The sequence below is a fragment of the Lynx canadensis genome, chromosome B2, assembly GCF_007474595.2.
Source record: "Lynx canadensis isolate LIC74 chromosome B2, mLynCan4.pri.v2, whole genome shotgun sequence".
Classification (NCBI taxonomy): Eukaryota; Metazoa; Chordata; class Mammalia; order Carnivora; family Felidae; genus Lynx; species Lynx canadensis.
This window is the reverse complement of record NC_044307.1, coordinates 8486225-8508067: the sequence shown is the minus strand read 5'-3', so window position 1 is coordinate 8508067 and position 21843 is coordinate 8486225. Positions and strand designations below refer to the sequence as shown.

Here is a 21843-nt window from a genome sequence, read left to right as displayed (position 1 = left end):
GACCATGTAGTGTATTTCTGTTATGTCTTTTTCAGTTTCTTTCAGCAGTGTTTTGTATTTTTTTTGTTTAAGTCTTTCACCTCGGTTAATTCCTAAATGTTTTACTTTTTCTTTTTTTTTTTTTAATGTTTATTTATTTTTGAGAGAGAGAGAGAGAGCATGAGTCGGGAGGGGCAGAGAGAGAGGGAGACACAGAATCTGAAAGAGGCTCCAGGCTCTGAGCTGTCAGCACAGAGCCCGACGTGGGGCTCGAACTCATGGACAGCGAGATCATGACCTGAGCTGAAGTTGTACGCTCAACCGACTGAGCCACCAAGGTGCCCCAATATTTTACTTTTTCTGATATGGTTGTAAATGGAATTATTTTTGTAATTTGCTTTTCAGATTTTTCATTGTTCATGAAATATAACTTTTTTGTATATTGATTCCGTATCCTGACACTTTGCTGAATTAATTTGTTCTAAGTTTTGTGTGTGGGGGGGGGCGATTTTCAGGATTTTCTACTTAGAAAATCATATCATCTGTAAACAGCTAATTTTACTTCTTCCTTTCCAATTTGGGTGCCTTTTGTTTCTTTCGCTTGCTCGGGCTAGAACTTCCAGAACAATGTAGAATAGAAGTGGTAAAAGTGGATATCCTTGGCTTGTTCCTAACTGGAAAGGACAAGATTTCAGTTTACCTGGACTGTGATGCTCACTGTGAGTTTTTCCACTTACGGCTTTTATCATGCAAGGAAGTTTTCTTCTGTTCCTAGTTTGTTGATTGTTTTTAGCACAAAACGGTGTTAAATTTTGTCACGTGCTTTTTCTGCATCATTTGAGACAATCATGTGTTGTTGTTTCTCCTTAATTCTGTTGATGTGGCATATTATATGGGTTGATTTTTGTATATTGAACTATCCTTATTACATTCCAGTAATAAATCCCACTTGGTTTTAATGTATAATTCTTTTAATGTGCTAATGAATTCTGTAGCTAGTATTTTGTTGAGGACTTTTTGCATCAATGTTCGTAAGAGATACTGGTCTGTAATTTTCTTTTCTTGTGGTGTCATTGTCTAAATCATAATGCTGCCATTATAGAATAAGTTAGGGTGCATTCCCTTCTCTTCAGTTTTTTGGAAAAGCTTGAGAAGGGTTTGGTATTCTTTCTTTCTCTTTTTTTAAGTTTATTTAATGACTCATTTATTTTGAGAGAGAGACAGAGAGAGAGAGTGAGCACATGCATGCACGTGTGAGAAGGGAGGGGCAGAGAGAGAGAGAGAGAGAGGGAGAGAGGGAGAGAGGGAGACAGAGGGAGAGAATATCCCTAGAAGGCTCTGTGCTGTCAGTACAGAGCCCAACTTGAAGCTCTATCTCACGATCACGAGATCGTGACCTGAGCCCATATCAAGAGTCCTGTGCTTAACTGACTGAGCCACCCAGGCATCACAAGGATTGGTATTCTTTAAATGTTCGGTAGAATTCATCAGTGAAGCCATCAGGTTTCAGGCTTTTTTTGTTAGGAGATTTTTGATTACTGATTCACGTTTTTGGTACTCACATACCTATTTAGACTCCCTATCGCTTCATGACTTGTTCTTGGTAGGTTTTGTGTTTTCAGGAATTTGTCCATTTCAACCGGCTATCCAGTTGGTTGATACACACTTGTTCATAATATTCTCTTATAATCCTATATATTTCTTTTGAATTGGTAGTAATTGGGGTTCCTGGATGGCTCAGTCCATTAAGTGTCCCACTTCGGCTCAGGTCATGATCTCACAGTCTGTGGGTTCGAGCCCTGCGTCAGCGCTCTGCTGACAGCTCAGAGCCTGGAGCCTACTTCGGATTCTGTGCCTCCCTCTCTCTGCCCTTCCACTGCTCACATCTTTATCTCTCTCAAGTAAATAAACTCTTAAAAAAATAATAATAATAAAAAAGCTAAAAAAGAGCTAGAATTGGTAGTAATGTCCCACTTTCATTTCTGATTTTAGTAATTGAAGTCTTTTTTCTTAGTCCATCTAGCTAAAGGTTTGTCAGTTTTGTGGATCTTTTCATAGAACCAGGCTTTTTTTGTTGATTTTCTCTGGTGTTTTTTCCATTCTCTATTTCGTTTATGTCATCACTCATCTTTATGATTTCCTTCTGCTAGCCTTGGTTTTAGTTTCTTCTTCTTTTTTTCTTTTCCTAAGTTCTAAAGTTGGGTGTTGACATGAGATCTTTATTTTTTTTGTACGTGTTTATAGCTCTAAATTCTCTCCTTAGCGTTGCTTTCTGTGCCTCCTGTAAGTTTTGGTATTTTGTTTTCCTTCATCACTATGTTCTCCTTTTCCATTGGTTGTTTAAAAGTGTATCGTTTAACTTCCACAGTTCTGTGAATTTTCCAGTTTTGTTGTTGATTTCTGATTTCATTCTTTGTGTTCAAAGAAAATACTTTAAAATCTATGGAGACTTAATTTGTGGCCTCACATATGGTCTGTCCTGGAGCATGTACCACGTGTATTCTGTTGCTGCTGATAGAGTGTGCTGTTTGATGGCTTTTATGGAGAGTGCAGTATTAAAGTCTCCAACTACTTTTGTACAACTGTGTCTTGTTTCAATTCTGTCTATTTTTGCTTCATATTTTGATGGTGTGTCACTGGGGTATAAATGTTTATAATACTTGTTTTATCTTCTTGATGTATTGAATCTTTTATCAGCTTATCATGTGCTTCTTTGTCTTTTATAACTGTTTTTATTTAATGCCCCTTGTATCTGATATTAGTATAGCAACCCCTGCTCTCTGTAATTGCCTGGAATATTTTGTTCCATCCTTTTACTTTCAAACTATTTGTTTCTTTGGATCTAAAGTAAGTCTCTTGTAGCCAGCATATAGTTGGTTCATGTGTTTTTATTAATTCGGCCAACCTCCATCTTTTGATTGGAGAATTTAATCCATTTGCATTTAAGTTAATTACCGATAAGGAGGGACTGACTTCTGTCTTTGTGCTGTTTTCTACATGCCTTATGCAGCTTTTGCCCCTAATTTCTTGCATTACTGTTTTCCTTTGTCTTTAGTTGATTTTTTATAGTGAAAATTTTAAGTAACTTCCTCATTTCCTTTTATTTATATTTTATATCTGTTTTCATTATGGTTACCATGGAGATTGCATTCAACATCCTAAGATTATAACACTAACTTGAATAGATACCAGCTTAACATCAGTAACATACAAAAACTCCTTCACAACTCCAGCCCCACGTCATTTGGTTGTTGATGCTGAATCCCTCTAGTGAATTTCTCATTTTTCTTAACTGTACTTTTAAGCTCCAGGCTTTTTTTTTATTTTGTGTTTTTTTATTGACATTACTATTTTTTTATCCATTTTTTTTTTTTAATTAAAAAAGTTTTTTTTAATGTTTATTTTTGAGAGAGACGGAGAGAGTGCACATGGGGGAGGGACAGAGAGAGGGAGACACAGAATCCGAAACAGCCTCCAGGCTCTGAACTGTCAACACTGAGCCAGATGTGGGGCTTGAACCCATGGACCATGAGATCATGACCTGAGCCGATGTCGGACGCCCAACTGACTGAGCCACCCAGGTGGCCCCCATCCATTGTTTTCTTGATTTTTACATATTTTTATTATTTATTAAAACAGCTTTTTAAAAAAATGTTCATTTATTTATTTTGAGAGAAAGTGCGTATGTGTGAGCGGGGAAGGGCAGGGAGAAGGAGAGAATCCCAAGCAATCTCCATGCTCAGCATGGAGCCCGATGCGGGGCTCTATCTCACAACGGTGAGATGACCTGAGCCAAAATCTAGAGTCAGATGCTTACCCAACTGAGCTGCCCAGGTACCTTTAAGACAGTTAACTTTGTTTATTATTTTAAAATTTTTTTTTCCTTTTTTTTTTCCTTCAATATTTGTTTATTCTTGAGAGAGAGAGACAGAGTGTAAGCAGGGGAGGGACAGAGAGAGAGGGAGACACAGAATCCGAACTCAGTCTCCAGCTGTCAGTAGAGAGCCTGATGCGGGGCTCGAGCTCATGAACTGCAAGACCATGACTTGAGCCAAAGTCGGACACTTAAACCGACTGAGCCACCCAGGCGCCCCGAGACAGTTGTTTTAAAGTCTTTGTGTAGTATATCCGCCATAGATCTCTTTTAGGGACAGTTTCTGTTGGTTTATATATATTTTTCCTCTTTCTTCGTATGCCTTGTGATTTTTTTTCAGCACCTAACGTTTGAATCTGGTAATTCAAATGGAAATCAGATTCTCCCCCTTCACAGGTTTGTTGTTCATTTGTTATTATTTATTTTTTAATTGTTGTAGGCTCTGTTTGTGCTGAGAATCAGCCTAAGGTGGGAACCTAAGATCTTCTCAGTTCTTTTCTGGTCGTATGTGGTCACTTTCTAATTTGCACATACACGGAGTTGTTTCTGAGTGTCCTAATCTTTAATATCTGCTTCCCCATAGGGGAAAAAGTGAAAAATGAAGGGAGAAGTAGGGACACGGAGTCTTTACATCTTCCAGCAGTCACTGCTGTTCAGCTGGAGAGGCGGGGACTTTGAAAGGTGTGGGGAGGTGCAGCAGTGTCTTGTGCCCCCGTGATAGGAAGCAGCGATGGGAGCAAGAATCCTGATAGCTTGAGGGCAGGGTCCTCCCCCGCACCCACATGCTGTGTGCGACCTGGCTCTGGGTAAGGCATGGGTAGGGTGGGAGCTGCTACTGTGCTACCGGCTGACCTTATCCTCAAGTTGCCGTCCAAAGTTGTGGGCCTTTCTCAGATACCAGAGTCCTGAAATTGTTACATGACGCAGATTGTGCCAGTGCAGGTTCTTATCAAGGTGAGGAGACGGGTTCCTGGAGCTTCCCAATCCAGCATCTTCCTAGAATCCTCTCCATCCATCATCATGTTTTCTTACGCAGAGTAAGTTGCATCTTAAGAGAAGTAAGGTACCATCGGTGACAAAGGAGTTTCAGGTGAGATAGGTTCATCTTTCATCGAATCTGGGTAACCTCCCGTAAGGTTCTTGATCTTTTTCAGCCTCAGTTTCCTCTCTGAAAGTTAGGGATAGTAATACTAATAGCAAGACTTCTGGGAGGATAAGCGAAACAGTGTAAAATGCATGCTTGAGTGTCCAGCATTCAGAAACCATCTTTTACTGTTATTAGCACCAACCTCCCCCAAGTGATTTTAAAGGCTGTGATGATTTTTACACAGGTCAATGGCTGATGGTGATAAGGGTAATTCTTTCAGGTAAAGTGATGGAGAAATAAGAGTATCGTTTAAATATGTTGGAACAACTTTTTGAAGCAAAGGATGTGACATAGTGGTTAACGGAAGTGGAGTAAGAGAAAACGTAGCTGAAAGTGTTTTTGAATTCGGTATCAGTAGGAGAAAGTTGGACTGCTGCCACCTGCCCCCCCCCCGCCCCCTCACCCCGCTTTTTCAGAACTAAAAGCACCTTCAGAAAGGGAACAGTTGAAAGAGACAGTAATTATTAGAGTAAGCTTTTGGATCTGGGGGGAGAAGGTAGAATCGGTAATCCTGGTGGAGAGATTCATTTTAGGTTGGAGAGTTCCTGGCCGTAGGAAGCTTAAAGAATTTAAGATTTTGTGACTATATTTTGTTAGTTTCTAAGTACGTTATTTTTCCTTTGTTCGGGATTTTGATCTTGGCAAACAGGGATCATATTATCATTTGAAGATCTAATCAGATCCTGCTGATAGAGGAGTATCTCTTACATTTGTTTTAAAGGATCAAAAAGTTTGTCATACTTCTGGAAATATTTTTAAAACCAAGATGAGGGCTCCCAATATTTAACATTTCCTGAGTTTTTGGTTTTTTTCTTTGCTTCATGGTACTTGAATATGGAAGGATGTGGCTGGCCCCCAGTATGATTTTTGTAAGGTGTAGCTCTGTAAAGGGCTTATTATTTTGTACAATTGAAGCTTTGAAGAATATTGTACTTTGTCAATTGATTAAAAGTAATAAGGTTCTGTGAGTGAAACAGAATATGCTGGTTTGAAGTGGTAATGTCTGAGTCTACAATAATTTTAGCATACTTAAATTTATTTTTGACCCAATAGAGCAGAGAGAAACAGAATTCTGAGTCACATGGGCTTTTATTCTTCCCCCACAAAAACAGATATCAGTATGGGTTTTTAAAAGTGTAACTTTGATTTTTAAATTATTTCAGAACTTGTGATATTTAAAGATGCTCTTTAAAAGAAAAAAGTGAATACAGTAAAATTTTTAGTTTTCACTTGCTTTGTGTGGTTTAGGTATCAAATTTGACATTTTGTTATACATTTGAGCCCTTTGAAATATTTTAATTTGTGAAACTTGTTATTTCATCTCTTCGGTTTCCATACTTTAAAAATTTTCTGCCACAGATGCTTTTGAGGAGTTAAGAGTTCTGCTGAATTGAATGCCCAGTGTGTCTGTGCTTTTGAGGTGTTTTCGTTCCTTCCTGGCCTGTGGCCAGATGACCACCTGTGCACAGATCAGTAGGTGTGGTGACCCAGCTGTGTTATTCTGTCATGACAGTTGTGGTCTCTCCAGGATTTTCCATCTTCCTCGGACGGCCACGGCCATTTCTTTCTGGTTTTGGCTTGCACCAGTCAGCCTTCAAAGATCTTTTGTTTTCTGACAGTTGAAGAAATTGGTTGGCGTTCTTACCTTTAGACAATTATTTAATTGTTTACAGGTAACTGAAACTATCTACCAAAGGTTTCTAATGATGAATCCCTTTATTTTGTCGGAGCTTTGTCATGTCGAAATGACTGGTCATTATAATTCCTGGTGATAGAATTGTTTTTAACCCAAAGAGCGTCAAAAGGTCATTCTTTCTTTTTGGATTTTTTTGTTGTGCGTGTTTTTCCTGTGTGTTATGACAAATCTCCCTTTTTAACTGTAAGGCATAGTAGATTTAATGCTTGAGATCGTGCTATTATAACGTTCTTGGAGAAATATGCTTTATTGAAATTTTCACTTTATCAAAATAATACAGAGCATTGTTTTGATAACTGCAGATAAAGATGAACCTATCTTATACAATATTGAGTTTAGAACTTCAAACACATATCACATCAACAATCCTAATTAACCCCGGGGGAGCAGTTTAGTGAAGAATATTTTGAATTCTTAATGTGACATTTATACTTACTGGCTTATTTTGATTATTATAAATGTTTCCGAATATCACCTGGTTTTATTAAAATGTTTTAGTGAATTTTCATGAGTGAGTTTTCCATGGGGGTTACATTTCCACCTTTCTGAAGTGAGCCAGTAGGAAAATATGACTTGGTTTCCGCAGTTGATTTAAGCCAACCTCTCAGCAGCACATCTGGTCCATAAAGTTAGGTACACCTGGAACATGATAATGCATAATTATTTCCTCACAGAATTGTTTCGAGCAGTCACATTAGACAACCAGTGGCTGGCACTTAGTGTTCACTTACTAGGTACAGACACTAAGTCCTTTACATGTGTTAATTCATTTATGTTATAAATGTTTCAAATGCGCATTTCCCTTTCCTTCTTTTCTGTCTTCCTTCTCCTTCAGGAGAGTGTCCCTCGCGAGAGTTACTTTTAAGATACAGCCCAGGGGCGCCTGGGTGGCGCAGTCGGTTAAGCGTCCGACTTCAGCCAGGTCACGATCTCACGGTCCGTGAGTTCGAGCCCCGCGTCGGGCTCTGGGCTGATGGCTCAGAGCCTGGAGCCTGTTTCCGATTCTGTGTCTCCCTCTCTCTCTGCCCCTCCCCCATTCATGCTCTGTCTCTCTCTGTCCCAAAAATAAATTAAAAAAAAAAAAAAAACAAAAAACGTTGGAAAAAAAAAAAATTAAGATACAGCCCAAGTCAGAAATAGTAGTGGCTTTTATTAAGATTAGCCACTTCAGGGGCGCCTAGGAGGCTCAGTTGGTTACGCCTCTGACTTCAGCTCAGGTCGTGATCTCGTGGTGCATGGGTTTGAGCCCCGAGTCAGGCTCTGTGCTGACAGCTCGGAGCCTGGAGCCTGCTTCGGATTCTGCGTCTCCCACTCTCTCTGCCCTTCCCCCGCTCGCTCGCTCTTGCTCTCTCTCTCTCTCTCTCTCTCAAAAGCAAACATTTAAAAAAAAAAGTTTCTCAGTTTCATTTATGGAGCTCTCCATTGGTGATAGAAATAAGGGAAAGGGGTCAGGTCAGGAGACTTGAAGTAGTATCAGGAGGTCCAGAGAGCAGACCCCCCGGCAAGAGCGCTGACTGACCCAGATGAACGTGCGTCATCGGGGGCTGTAACCGGGGATGGAACGGTAGGGCCTGAGCATGGCTTGGTGCCACTTGAAGAGAAAGGCAGAGAGGACCTGAGCAGTAGAATATAAAAAGATGTGGCAAATCACATGAGTTGACACATTTTGCCCCTGAGCCAGTAGGAGGATGAAAAGCAAAATTTGTAAACAGAGAGGAGATAACTGGTGTGGGCTTGTGGATGAAAAAGCAGCTTAGCCTTAGGTTTCCAAAGGATAAAAGAGAGACACACATGTTTTAGAGAAATAACTTCATGTACAGGACCATAAGGACTGGCCACATTACTTGTACGCCACGTCAGCTGGTTGATGGTTTTATTACTTGCATCCATACATAGCTAGGATGTTTGACACATATTTATTCTAGGGAATCAGATTGGTATGGAAACAGCATGAAGTTCGAAATTCAGCAGGCCTTGAGGCGCCTGGGTGGCTCGGTCAGTTAAGCGTCCGACTTTGGCTTAGGTCATGATCTCCAGGTTCACGGATTCAAGCCCCACATCAGGTTCTCTGTGACAGTTCAGAGCCTGGAGCCTGCTTTGGATTCTGGGTCTCCCTCTCTCTCAGCCCCTCCCCTGCTCATGTTCTGTCTCTCTCTGTCTCTCAAAAATAAACAAACATTAACAAAATTTAAAAAGAAAGAAAAAAGACATTCGGCAGGCCTAGATTTGAATCTCAGCTATAACATGTCTTGAGCAAGCTACTTAACCAGACTTCCCCCCTACCCGCACTCAGTTTTACTGAGACATAGTGACATATAACATTTAAGCTCAAATTAGGCAATGTAATGATTTGATATATGTATATATATGAAATGCTTACTACAGTCCCTTTAGTTAACCTATTTCACTTCACGTAATTCTTTTTTCTTGTGATAAGAGCTTTTAAGATCTAGCTCTCAGAAATTTTCAAATATATGATACAATAGTGGCAATTATAATCACCATTACACCTGTGGAACTTAAGTATCTTAGAACTAGAGGCTTATACCTTCACATTACCTTCACCCGTTTCCCACCCACACTCCCCATTTCTGGCAACCACCAGTCTCTTCTGTGTTGCTAGGAGTTTGTTTTTGGGTTCCACCTATAAGTGAGGTCATACACTATTTGTGTTTCTGTCTGACTTACTTCACGTAGCATAATGCTGTCAGTGTTCATCCATGTTGTTGCAAATGGCAAGATTTCCTTCTTTTTTATGGCCGAATAATGTTCCATTGTGCATGTGTGTGTGTATGTATACATATATATATATATATGTATACATACACACACACACACACACACACACACACCATATTTTTTATTCATTGGGTTATCTGTCGGAGAAACTTAAGTTGTTTCCATGTCTTGGCTCTAGTAAATAATGCAGTGAAAATGAGCATGCAGATACCTCTTTGAGATAGTGACTCCCTTTCTTTTGGACATATACTCAGAAGTGCAATTGTTGGATCACGTGGTTTTAATTTTTTGAGGAACCTCCGTACTATTTTTTTATAGTGGCTGGACCAGCACTGGCCACCCACAGTAGCCAAATATTTCCTTTCTTTTGTCTACGTCCTTGCCAACACTTGTTATTTCTTGTCTTTTTGATAATAGCCTTTCCAAAAGGTGTGAGGTGATATCTCATTGTGGCTTTGATTTACGTTTTCTTAACAATCAGTGCTGTTGAGCACCTTTTGAGGTACCTATTGGCCATTTGAATATCTTCTTTGGCCATTTTGAATTGGATTATTTGTTTTCACTGTTGAGTTCCTTATGTATTTTGGGTATAAAGCCCCCATCAGATATTATGGATCTCTTATTATGGAATGATAATCAAATATTTAAATGACTTATTAGGAATTAGATATGTGGTTTGAAAATATTTTCTCCCATCTTGTAGGTTGCCTTTTCATTTTGTTGATTATTTCTTTTGCTGTGCAGAAGCTTTTTAGTTTGATGTAGTCCCACTTGTTTGTTTTTGATTTTGTTGCTGTGCGTAAGTATCACATCTAAAAAGTAATTGCCAAGACCCATGTCAAGGAAGTTTCTTCCTGTGTTTTCTTCTAGAACTTTTATGGTTTTCTACAGTCTTACACTTAAGGCTTCAGTCCATTTCAAATTAATCCTTGTGAGTGGTATAAGACCGTGGTCTTGTTTCATTCTTCTGTGTGGGAGCATCCAGTTTTCCTGGCAACATTTATTGAGTAGACTAACCTTTTCTCCATTGAGTATTCAGTGAGTCAAGTACTAGTTGAGTGTATACGCATAGGCTTACTTCTGGGCTCTTCATTCATTTCCATTAGTCTGTTTGCCTGTTTTTATGCCAATACCAGGCTCTCTTGATCACTGTGCCATTGTAATCTTGTGTGAAATCAGTAAATGTGATGCTTCCAACAGTATTCTTCTTTCTCGGGATTGTGTTGGCTATTAAGAGTCTTTTGTAGTTCCACACAAATTGTAGGATTGTTTTCTTTTTCCTTAAAAAATGCCATTGGATCTTGATAGGGATTATGTGGCGTCTATAGATGCTTTTGCGTAGTATGGACATTTCAACAATATTAAATCTTCCCATCCATCGGCATAGGATATGTTTCCAATTATTTGTATCTTCTTCAGTTTTTTCCATCAGTATCTTATTGTTTTCAGCGTATAGGGTTTTTTTACCTCTTTGGTTAAATTTATTTCTAAATATTTTATTGTTTTTGGTGTTGTCATAAATGATATTTTCTTTATTTCTTTTTCAGATAAACTTTTGCTAGTGTATAGAAATGCTAGCCTTTTTTGTATGTTGATTTGGTATTCTCTAACTTTACTGAATTCATTGATTAGATCTAACACTTTTCTTGGTGGAGTTTTTGGGATTTTTTTTATGTGTATAAGATCATGTCGTCTACAAATGTAATTGTACTCTTCCTCTCCAATTAAGATGCCTTTTATTTCTTTTTCTTGCCTAATTACTCTGGTAGGACTTAAATCACTGTGTTGATGGGAGTACCATTCCTATTTAGAGTGGATAGCTTTGTCTTGTTTTTGACCTTAGAGAAAAAACTTTGAACTTTCACCATTGAGTATGATGTTAGCTGTGGACTTTTCACATATGGTCTTTATTGTGTTGTAGTACAGTATTCTACACCCAGTTTGTTGAGAGTTCTTATTATGAATGGATGTTGACTTTTGTCAGATAGTTTTTCTGCATCTATTGAGATAAACATATAATTTTTATCCTTAATTCTATTAATGTGTTGTATCACATTTATTCATCTGTGTCTGTTGAATCATCATTGTTTCCACGGGATGAATTCTACTTGATGATGGTGTATGATCCTTGTAGTATATTGAATTTAGTTTGCTAGTATTCTGTTGAGATTTTTTGCATCCTGTATTCATGAGGGATATTGACCTATAGTTTTCTTTTCTTAAAGTGTCCTTATCTGGCTTTGATATCAGGATAATACCAACTTTGTAAAATGAGTTTGAGAGTGTTCGCTCCTCTTCTGCTTTTTAGAAGAGTTTGAAAAGAATTTGGTATTCATTTTTTTTAGGTATTTGATAAAATGCAACAGTGAAACCATGTGTTCCCGTGCCTTTTGATGGTAGGATATGATATGATCTCTTTACTTATTATTGATCTATTCAGATTTTCTGTTTCCTCATGATTTAACTTTTGTGGGTTGTATATTTCTGGGAATTTGTGTGTTTCTTCTAAGATTGGCCAATTTTTGGCCTGTAGTTGTTCATAGTATCTTAAGACTTGTATTTCTGTGGTATTAACTGTATTGTCAGACAGTTTTGAAGTAGATTCTTCATCTGTAAGATGGAGATAGTAACATTCAACTCTAGAATGATGAATGAGATAATGTGTATAAAACATCTAGAAAAGTATCTGATGCTTAATCAAGGCTAAACAAAAGTGAGTTAGTCTTGGGGCACCTGGGTGGCTCAGTCAGTTAAGCGTCCGACTTCAGCCCAAGTCATGATCTGGCGGTTCACAATTTCGTGCCTGGCATTGGACTCTGTCCTGACAGTTCAGAGCTTGGGAACCTGCTTCTGATTCTGTGTCTCCCTCTCTCTCTGTCCCTCCCTGGCTCACACTCTGTCTCTGTCCCTGTCTCTCTTTCTCAAAAGTAAATAAACATTAAAAAAAAATTTTTTTTTTAAAAGTGAGTTACTTTCCTAGGGAGAGGCCAACAATAATTTTCTCTTTTCCCTTCTCATGGAACAGATGGGAATTGAAAAGAGAAGACCGATAGCAATTGGGAGACTAGAATTTGTGCTAATAAGAAAGAGGCCATGATCTGTGTTTTTTTTTTTTTTTTTCAACGTTTATTTATTTTTGGGACAGAGAGAGACAGAGCATGAACGGGCGAGGGGCAGAGAGAGAGGGAGACACAGAATCGGAAACAGGCTCCAGGCTCCGAGCCATCAGCCCAGAGCCAGACGCGGGGCTCGAACTCACGGACCGCGAGATCGTGACCTGGCTGAAGTCGGAGGCTTAACCGACTGCGCCACCCAGGCGCCCCGATCTGTGTTTTATCTAAAAACAAAACAAAACAAAACAAAACAAAAAAAATGGCTTAAGAAGAAAAGAGGGTTAGTTTTTTAAGATTATATAATTGGATAAACAGTAAAAATCATTTCAAGTGTATGTGTTACTTAAGAGTGCCATGCAGGGGCGCGTGGGTGGCTCAGTCGGTTGGGCATCTGACTTTGGTTCAGGTCATAATCTCATGGTTCTTGAGTTTGAGCCCCCGTATTAGGCTCTGTGCTGTCAGCTCACAGCCTGCTTCAGATCCCTTGTCTCCCTCTCTCTCTCTCTGCTCTCCCCACTCCCCATATACTCTCTCTCAAAAATAAGAAAACAATAAAAAAAAAAGTGCCATGCAAAAATTACCAAAAATTAAGCATTACATATTTGGCCTCTGAGTACAGTGATTCCATATATATTTATAGTCAAATATTAACAAAATTACACATTGGTCAGGTTCAATTATTAAAAGTTCAGTTTTCCTCATTTTGAAATTTTAAAGCATTTATGTGATGATGGTGTTTTAAACCATGCTACTCATTGTAACAGTTGAATCAATGAAGATGTTTTTTTTTTCGTTTGGTTTTGTTTGGTGGTGTTAAGCCTTTTTGGTGTAGGACTGTTTTATTATGTTGTAGCTGTTTCTTTTATTTTTTTTTAATTTTTTAAATGTTTTTATTTATTTTTGAGACAGAGACAGAGCATGAGCAGGGGAGGGACAGAGAGAGAGGGAGACACAGAATTTGAAGCAGCCTCCAGGCTCCATCGATGCGGGTCTTGAACTCACAGACTGTGAGATCATGACCCGAGCTGAAGTCGGACGCTTAACTGACTGAGCCACCCAGGTGTCCCGCTGTTTCTTTTATAATAACAAAATTTATTTAAATTACATTAAAAAATTATGAGAGTAGAGCCAACATTTTAGTTTTTCAAAGATAATTCCCTATCATGTCTACAGAATATTGGGATTTTTTTTTTTTTTCCAAAACTAATAGTGTTATTCGCCTTGTTTACTTTCTCTAATATAATCGTAGGGAGTATTCATTGGACTTGTTTTAATATTAATTTTTTTCTGACTTCAGGAGTGAAAAATACTGTCTTAAAATTTCTAAGGCTATGGTGTATTTTTTTGTGAGAATGCTATGTTGCCTCTTTATTCTTATAGCATTAGTTACATGAATATGCATTATCATTTATAAATAATACAGTATACATAAGCAATACTACATTTTTATTTTTATGATGGCCAAGCAATGTCAGTGGTTTAAAAAAATCTTGAGTTTCTTTTCATTAATCATTGTAAGTATTTGTAAACTTTGTTCCTCATGGATATGTTCATTTGAAGATAATACTATGTGATTTGTACAACCATTTTTGAGTAGTTGAAACTTAAAAGAACTGCAAATTGAAATTTCTTTGCCTGGTGGAAATAAAATAAGTATGAAGTATGGTGGACATTGGCTTTTTAAATATTTCTCATATAAAGTGGCACATGTCACTAAGCTACCATTTTGGTGTATGTTTTGGGTGTTTTTTTTCCCATGCTAAGTATGTACTGACTTTAAAAATTGGAGCTTCATTTATTGCTATCATTTGAACAGGTGTCTCAATGCTTGTACCTACTGCAAAACTAAACATGCCAGAGGGAATTTGGCGAGTTACCCAATTGATGAACTAGTCGATAGAGCCAAACAGTCTTTTCAAGGTAAGAGTTTCTAGAATTATGTGCTCTTTGACCACTCTTCTGTCTCCGTATGATGTATCTTGAACTTTATCACCCATTTTCACTTAATAGAAAAGACAAAAAAAAAAATGATTGACCATCTGAAGTGTGTTAAGACTTTTGTGGACTGAGGTGAAATACTTTTCAAGATTTCTACCTCTTTCTTTGGTAATTTTTGGACCATTTAGAAAATAGAGTAAGTGTTTCCAGGAGTGTTGGAAAAGGTAGATTCTACTATCAACTAATAAAGTTAGCCCTCTTTATCTGCAGGACTGTTGGACCAGTGCAGAGTGGCACTGGTAGAGAGTCCTAATGAGAATAATTCTTTGTGTGGGTGGCCAGCTACTTCTGAATCATCAGTTGCTGGAAAATGTGATTGTTTAGGTATCTCTCAGCATATAATAAGACTTATCTTTAACATGAGTCACGGCTGTGTTGATACATAACTGCTTATTAAACCATAAACTCCCTCTTTTGTCTTTGTTTATAGTATGTGTGTATAACATTGGTGTTTCTTTACGCCCAGCGTGATATAATCTATTGTCTCATAATCTTGTGGGTTAATAGTTATTGGCGATGTACTTTCCCTTTTAACACGTAAGTCAAATGCTGCTTTTAGTACACCCTCAAAGTCATAGTATGAGTTCTTTATTTAAATAGTACTTTAAATAAAGTGAGCGTTTTTTTATTTAATCTATGTAAAGCCTTTGTCAACATGAATTTGGAATGCTCTTTGTAATAGAAAAGTACCCTTGACTGATTAACATCTGACAATTTTTTTTTCCTTCATTCACATTCAACTTGTATTGAACAAGAAATAAAAGGCAACACATCGACTCTTACCAATATTCTGTTTCAGAGCCAGGTAATTATCTTATCTGAAGAAGAGTCTGAGTGATTGTCTTCTGTACAACACGACTATGTTAAGGCTTTTTCAGAAAGGGCATAAATTTGCACAGGAACTTAATCTACTTGAAAAATGATGCCTTTGCTGGTATTCTGAGTTGGTGTTTATTTTTCCCCATATCTGTCAGATAATGGGGATATTAAAACTCTATGGTCTGTCCACCAAACACTGCAAATTGGTAGGAGTATGATTTAGTTCTTTCAAAGGACTTTTCCAACATTATGCATTTCTAACTGCAACTAAATATAACTGGAAAAAATCTTCTCATTTTACTCTGACAATTTATTTTACAAACGTGAAACTGTTCAGTCACCATCTAGAAAGTGAATGTATTCCCTTGGCTCCCTTGTATCTATCCCCCACCTATAACCTATACTGACATTTTGACGTGATTGCTTCGTGACTCAGCATGGACACATTTATGTATTACATTTGACTTGAGGTAAAAACCAGAAAGGAATAATCCTAGTTTTTATAAACTATAGAATTTTGCTAAAGATACCCAGCTCAGCTCTCTGACACATCTTTAGAAATGCCCCCTGAGCAATACAAGTACGGTTGTGTGACTGCTGCAGACTTGAGTCGTCACTGACCATCGTCACATCCAAGTGGGTTGGCCAGTTATGGTGAATGTTTCAAAGTATATATCAGAGGTCAGCAGTGACTTAGTGTTTATTTATAGACCAAGTATTAGAAGAGATTTACTTAGTATTGCTTTCATCCACATGAGTATGTGTGTGTGTCTGCGTATGTGCCTTTTGGTTCCTGACCGTGGAATGTTGGCAATGTAACCTTTTTCTATTGTCTTCTACCCGTATAGTAGAGTCGAAACGGAATGCTACTTTCTGGACTGGTGAACTCATTTGGTTGACGTATGGTACTCTTACTAGAATATTGAGATCATAACTTCCTAGGCAAGCCAGTGTGGTTAGGAAAACTTTGAGTCATTAGCTATTTGATGTGCTTTGCCATAGGAGAGTTGGAACTGGAAACAGTGTTCTGCTGCTTACCAGCTGCTATGGTCTGAGGAAGGTACTTGGCCCCTCCAAGCCACGGTTTTCTCATTACTGTGACACTTAGCGCTGCTGGTAGTTAGAATTCCATATAGCTTCTATGAAGTAATTGCCTGTGTTCTTTTTATGAAGCAGACATGTTACTTAAACTGAAGGAATTTAAAGTGAATCCAAGAAGTCTAATTTTGAGTGAGAATATTGGAACATCTATAACAGACATTAATGGCTAGAGTCAAATGACAGGTTTTCTTTTGCTGTTAAAATATGTTTTATGAAAAACGTCTCTATAAATAGAAACTACTTAGTGTGACAGTTACCTCTCGTTCTCTTAATTTGAGAAAGGCAGATTCATGCTGAGGATGGCCTTACAATCTTTTTCCACTCCAGGAACTATCCGTTGCTAACTTACATTTTAAACACACTGAGTTAGTTCATTATCTTTCTTTCTGCAGAAGACATTGGGATTTTACTGATCTGACAGAATTTCTGTGTTTGAGCTTTAGAATTGTAAAGCATAATTATGAAGGTAAATATAATAGAAGAAAAACCTCTTATCTCTGGGACTCTTGCATATTTAGTTCTTTAGTAATCCAGGTGTTAGGAATATTTTTTGAGCTGGAACCCCTGAAATTCTTCACTACACCATTATTCAGTGGTCCTGTAATTAATAATAAACAGTACAGTTCTTTGAAAAGCTACTTTAAGATGAAAACTCTTAAGTATGCTGTTAATAAATTTTAGTACGAGGAAAGTCAGTGGAAGTTAAAGGAAAAGTACATGTCCTTTCTTTTTCTTAAATTTTTTGATGACTGTGTATGAGAAATATAGAGTGATTTATAAAAACTCTGAACAAATTGTAGAATGGGGATAGAACCCAGGTTGCCTGTCAGATGATAGAATCAGCACAGCACAATTTCTTTCTGAATAGCATATTTATGAAATATTTTATATTCATAAAAATTTATTTCTTAAAAGTTTATTTCTTAGTAGTCTAATGAATGAAGAGACTAAGGGTTGACCCAACGGCAAGGGAGCATTCAGAAGAGGTTCTGAAATAATCATGAAATCATTCTGAATGTACAGTGGTTTCCCAAAGAGCTAAAATTATACTGACTATACATTTCGGCTGCCAAAAAACGAGAAAGAGAGCTCGTTAAATTTTGAATGGATAGCATTAAAATCAGAATTACTTATATTTTAAAATAGAAACTTTACCTTTTATCAAAAAAATACATATATATTATTTAGTTTATATTTAGTTGGTTTCCTAGCTTTGTATGTTTTTTGTTTGTTTGTTTGTTTTTGTTTTTCTTTTTCTCTCATCCTGGTCCCCTTGATATTTTCACCTTCTCAACATGTTTATCATTTTTGTGGCCAGTTCTGAAAAGAAGATTTATCAGGTAACGGCAGCTTCTTAATCTCATTGTTCTAACAGACTTGGGACACCTTCCCCCTCACCTCCTCATCTGTGCTGAGATTTAGGTTTTAAAAATTCCTAGGCATCACAGTTTGGGGGGACTGAGGTTTGACATGGTTGCATTTTAGATATCTAGAAAAACATGTCAAGCTATGACCAGGACTTTGTTGGGGCCAGAATGAATTTACAAGCTAGTGTTTTCTAGGATATTCGTATTGATTTTTCTCTAGCAGGTAATCAATCAGTTTCAGTTGTGTAAGTGATGGCGCAAACCTTTTTAAGTGTGCCGGGTGAGTGGTGTGGAAACAACACCTTTCACTGCCGTCTCTGGAATCAAAATGTGGAGATGATGGATGAGCTATTTTTATAGCTATCGCGTGCTTTTCTAGATCTCATTTGTGTGTCGGTACTGTTTTTTTCTTCCTCATAAATTTAAAAAACCCTCGCAAGAAAGTGGCCTAAACCCGTTATGGAAAGGTAAATAAATTGAGATGAAATATTCAAAGCAGGGAGAAAATTTCTTGGTGCTCAGTGATTTTAATATTCCTGTTGAAATTTTTAAAAAATGAGTTCTGTTTTATTGGAGACTTGCAGAGATACTGTCTGCTGCGTGTAGGATTAATTATGAAATGCAACTGGAAAACATTACTTCCTGACCTTTTGTGTAGGAAAGGATATGAGCAATATTTGATTTTCGGAAGGATGAACTTAGATTGTTGAGTTACAGTGTATATCAAGCCACATTTATCTCATCACCTTTAGCAATGACTACTATATATTGATTTTGATCAGAGATCAAAAAAGAGATCAGTAATTGCATCCTGTTAATTTATGTGGCAGTTATGAGTGTCTCTTTTATTCCTTTATCTTTTCATTTGTGCCATGTTCAAAGAGAGAAATTTCTTTCTTCCATAGGATTAATAATGTTAATTTGAATGTTATCCATTTGGAGGATTTTAGGCAGCTTACATTAAATGATGGAGCATGCAACGGACCCTGAAAATAAAAGCTGTATAAAATGTGTTGTGTTTACACAAAGGGAAGGTAATTCTACCAACTGGTGAATCCTGGCTCTCCAGAAGAATAAGGAAATATGATTTATGTACTTTGACATGAGTGTGAAAAAGGAAGTATATAGTTTATAATGAAACATATACATGTTTGAGGCTGTAGACACTAAGAATTATGTTCCTTTCCTAAAAGACATTGAATAATGTAATAAAAATCCTTTAGCTGGTAATATATAGAAATGCCAGGTATAGCCTCTACATGGTGTTTTCTCCTGTTGCTTCTTTAAGAAACCCAAAGTATAATATTAAATGGTAACTTTTCTTTTTTTTTTTTTTTTAAATATTTTTTTTTCAACGTTTATTTATTTTTGGGACAGAGAGAGACAGAGCATGAACGGGGGAGGGGCAGAGAGAGAGGGAGACACAGAATAGGAAACAGGCTCCAGGCTCTGAGCCATCAGCCCAGAGCCTGACGCGGGGCTCGAACTCCCGGACCGCGAGATCGTGACCTGGCTGAAGTCGGACGCTTAACCGACTGCGCCACCCAGGCGCCCCAAATGGTAACTTTTCAAAGAAATTTTAACGAGACACCTACATGCCACGTACATAATACATGTAACTTGGTAAGGGGACCCGATGCCTAAACAGGTATTTGTCCGATATCTGATCTAAATAAGCGAGGTTAATCACTTTGATTTTGAAGAAAGCTAGTTAAGGCTGTCCATGGCAAAGCAGGGTGTAATTTACCTGGCCTCTGCCTCTTCAGATCTCTGAGTTTCTAAGTCAGCGGGGTTCAAACCTTTTTTTCGCAATAAAGGGAATCCTTTCTTCAAATGAAATTTGAAAAGTAAGAGCCAAGGTATCATGGTTGAAGCAGAGGTGAGGCCCTGTTTAATGAGCCCTAACCTCAGAGTCTTTCCTCAGAACATTTAGAATCCAGCTGAATAGTCTGGTGTACAGGTTTTCCCCGCTTTCCGAAAGTAGAGCATCCCTGTGAAATATTTTGAAAGCCCAAGGGGCGTAGAGCAAAGGAGCAGTTACCATTCATTTGTATGGAAAAAACTTTGAGTATTTCCCAGACCCCAAAGATAACCTCTCTTAGGTTTTTCTGATACCTTAGGACACATCTTGCCAGTAGGTCCACAAAATAAATGGAGCTAAAGCACAGAGGCTCCCAGACACGGTTCAGAGCTGTGGCCGCGTGGTGCTGAGATGCTGAGCGTGGTCCCCAGGGGAGGAGCTCCGAGGGGCCACCCTCGCTGCCCAGGCTGCGCTCTGCCTCCTCCTTCAGCACATGCTGATGCTGTTTTCACTTTTCGCCTTTTTTCATAAAAACAAAAACCCTCTTTGGATTCCTTTGAGTTAGCGGAAAACAGGTAGCAACATGAGTCTTTCATACAAGCAAAGTGGCCTAAATGTAAACTTGAGAACAATGGGAGATGCCTGTGTTCCTCAATATGCCAATCCAGGCGTGGCAGATGTTTTCCTAAAAGGGCCGGGTGGTAAGTTCTTTAGGCTTTGTGAACCCTAAGGTCTCTGTTGCAAGTTCATTTCCGCCCTTGTAGCATGAAAGCAACCACAGACAATACATAAATGAATGGGTGTGGCTGTGTTCCATTAAAGCTGTATTTGTGATTGGAATTATGGGTGAGAGGATTCATTGGTCAGCTTTGGGGAAAGCTAACTTAAACAAATGAGAGAACAACTCTCTATGGCAGAACTTCCTGTTGTTTCCGATATGCTAATATTTGCCGTAAATCCCTATGAGAGGAGGATGTGGTCTTTAGGGCCAGAGGTTGCTCTCAGGTCAATCAGTGTTCTCCGTCTGGCTGCTCGTTTTAGTCACTCGGCAGTTATAAAACCAAAACCAAACTTCTGTCTGTGTCCCCTTGCTGGCAAGTGCACCACACTTCCTGTGGACGGGTGGCCCTGCATTTTCTAAGGTACAGGTCCCTCTGATGTATACCCGGAGCTGAGAACTAGGATTGAGAACCATGAGTTTAGGCAGTGTTTGGTGGAAACTGTAAAATGAACTGACCCTTTCCACCTCTGTTGAGAGGGATCTTGAAGAGGAAACCCTGGCCAGTTAGTAAGGAATGAGCTGAGTTTGGGAGGTTGGAAGGACGGCCCAAGCGTTGTGCATTTGCTGACATCCTGGAGTGGTGTCAGAATCCTAAGGTGCTTATTTAAGTTTAAAGGGTGCATTGGGTTTTGTTATCCCCAGGGTATCACAAAAGGGTCAGCTGGCATTTACTGAGTATATACTGTGCTGTATTAGAGACTAAAAAGATGGAAAGAAAAAAAAAAAGGCAAGGTTCTTGTCTTGTAGGGGCTCCTCCTAGTTTATATTTAAAAAAATTTTTTTTAATGTTTATTTATTTTTGAGAGACAGAGAGAGACAGAGTGTGAGCAGGGGAGGGACAGAGAGAGAGAGGGAAAGACACAGAATCTGAAGGGGCTCCAGGCTCTGAGCTGTCAGCACAGAGCCTGACGCGGGGCTCCAACTCACAAGCTGTGAGATCATGACCTGAGCCGAAGTCGGGCGCTTAACCAACTGAACCACCCAGGCGCCCGATCGCGCTCCTCCTAGTTTAGAAGGACAGGGTGGCAGGTTGGGCTGATGAAAATTAAAGTACGCAGACCAGGGAGCAGGTCTTCAGATAACAAAAATCACCGAGCCTTTTAACATAAATAAGCACCTTTGGATTTTGAAAACTCCCGTCGTCTGTCTGGGGCTGTGTCCGCAGATCGACCACACTTGCGTTACCTGCCCGCCTTCCCTGACCCTGGGCCCCTTTCCCTGACCAACCAGCGTTTCTCCTCAGAATCCTTCTCGGCACAGGGCTCTTGTCAGCCACCGCCGTTGGAATACACTCAGTATCCAAAATCGAATCTACTTGCCATTCTGAATCTTGAGGTTCATGTGATGCTAGAGGTCCGTGAAGGGGAGAAAACGAGCAGTGACACTTGGACTGAAGTCACTGTTAGAACTATATAGCTGTTGTTTTTC

General features: G+C 38.6%; 1 protein-coding gene across 5 annotated transcripts in view; it reads left to right on the top strand.

Annotated features, from left to right (window-relative positions):
* Positions 1-21843, top strand: part of CDKAL1 (CDK5 regulatory subunit associated protein 1 like 1) — a 714482-nt gene that overhangs the window by 293947 nt on the left and 398692 nt on the right. For all 5 annotated transcript variants that reach the window (XM_030314751.1, XM_030314750.1, XM_030314749.1 and 2 more), the window contains one exon: positions 14365-14468. In XM_030314751.1, coding sequence (XP_030170611.1) covers positions 14365-14468 — 104 coding nt within the window. The remainder of the gene's footprint in view (positions 1-14364; positions 14469-21843) is intronic.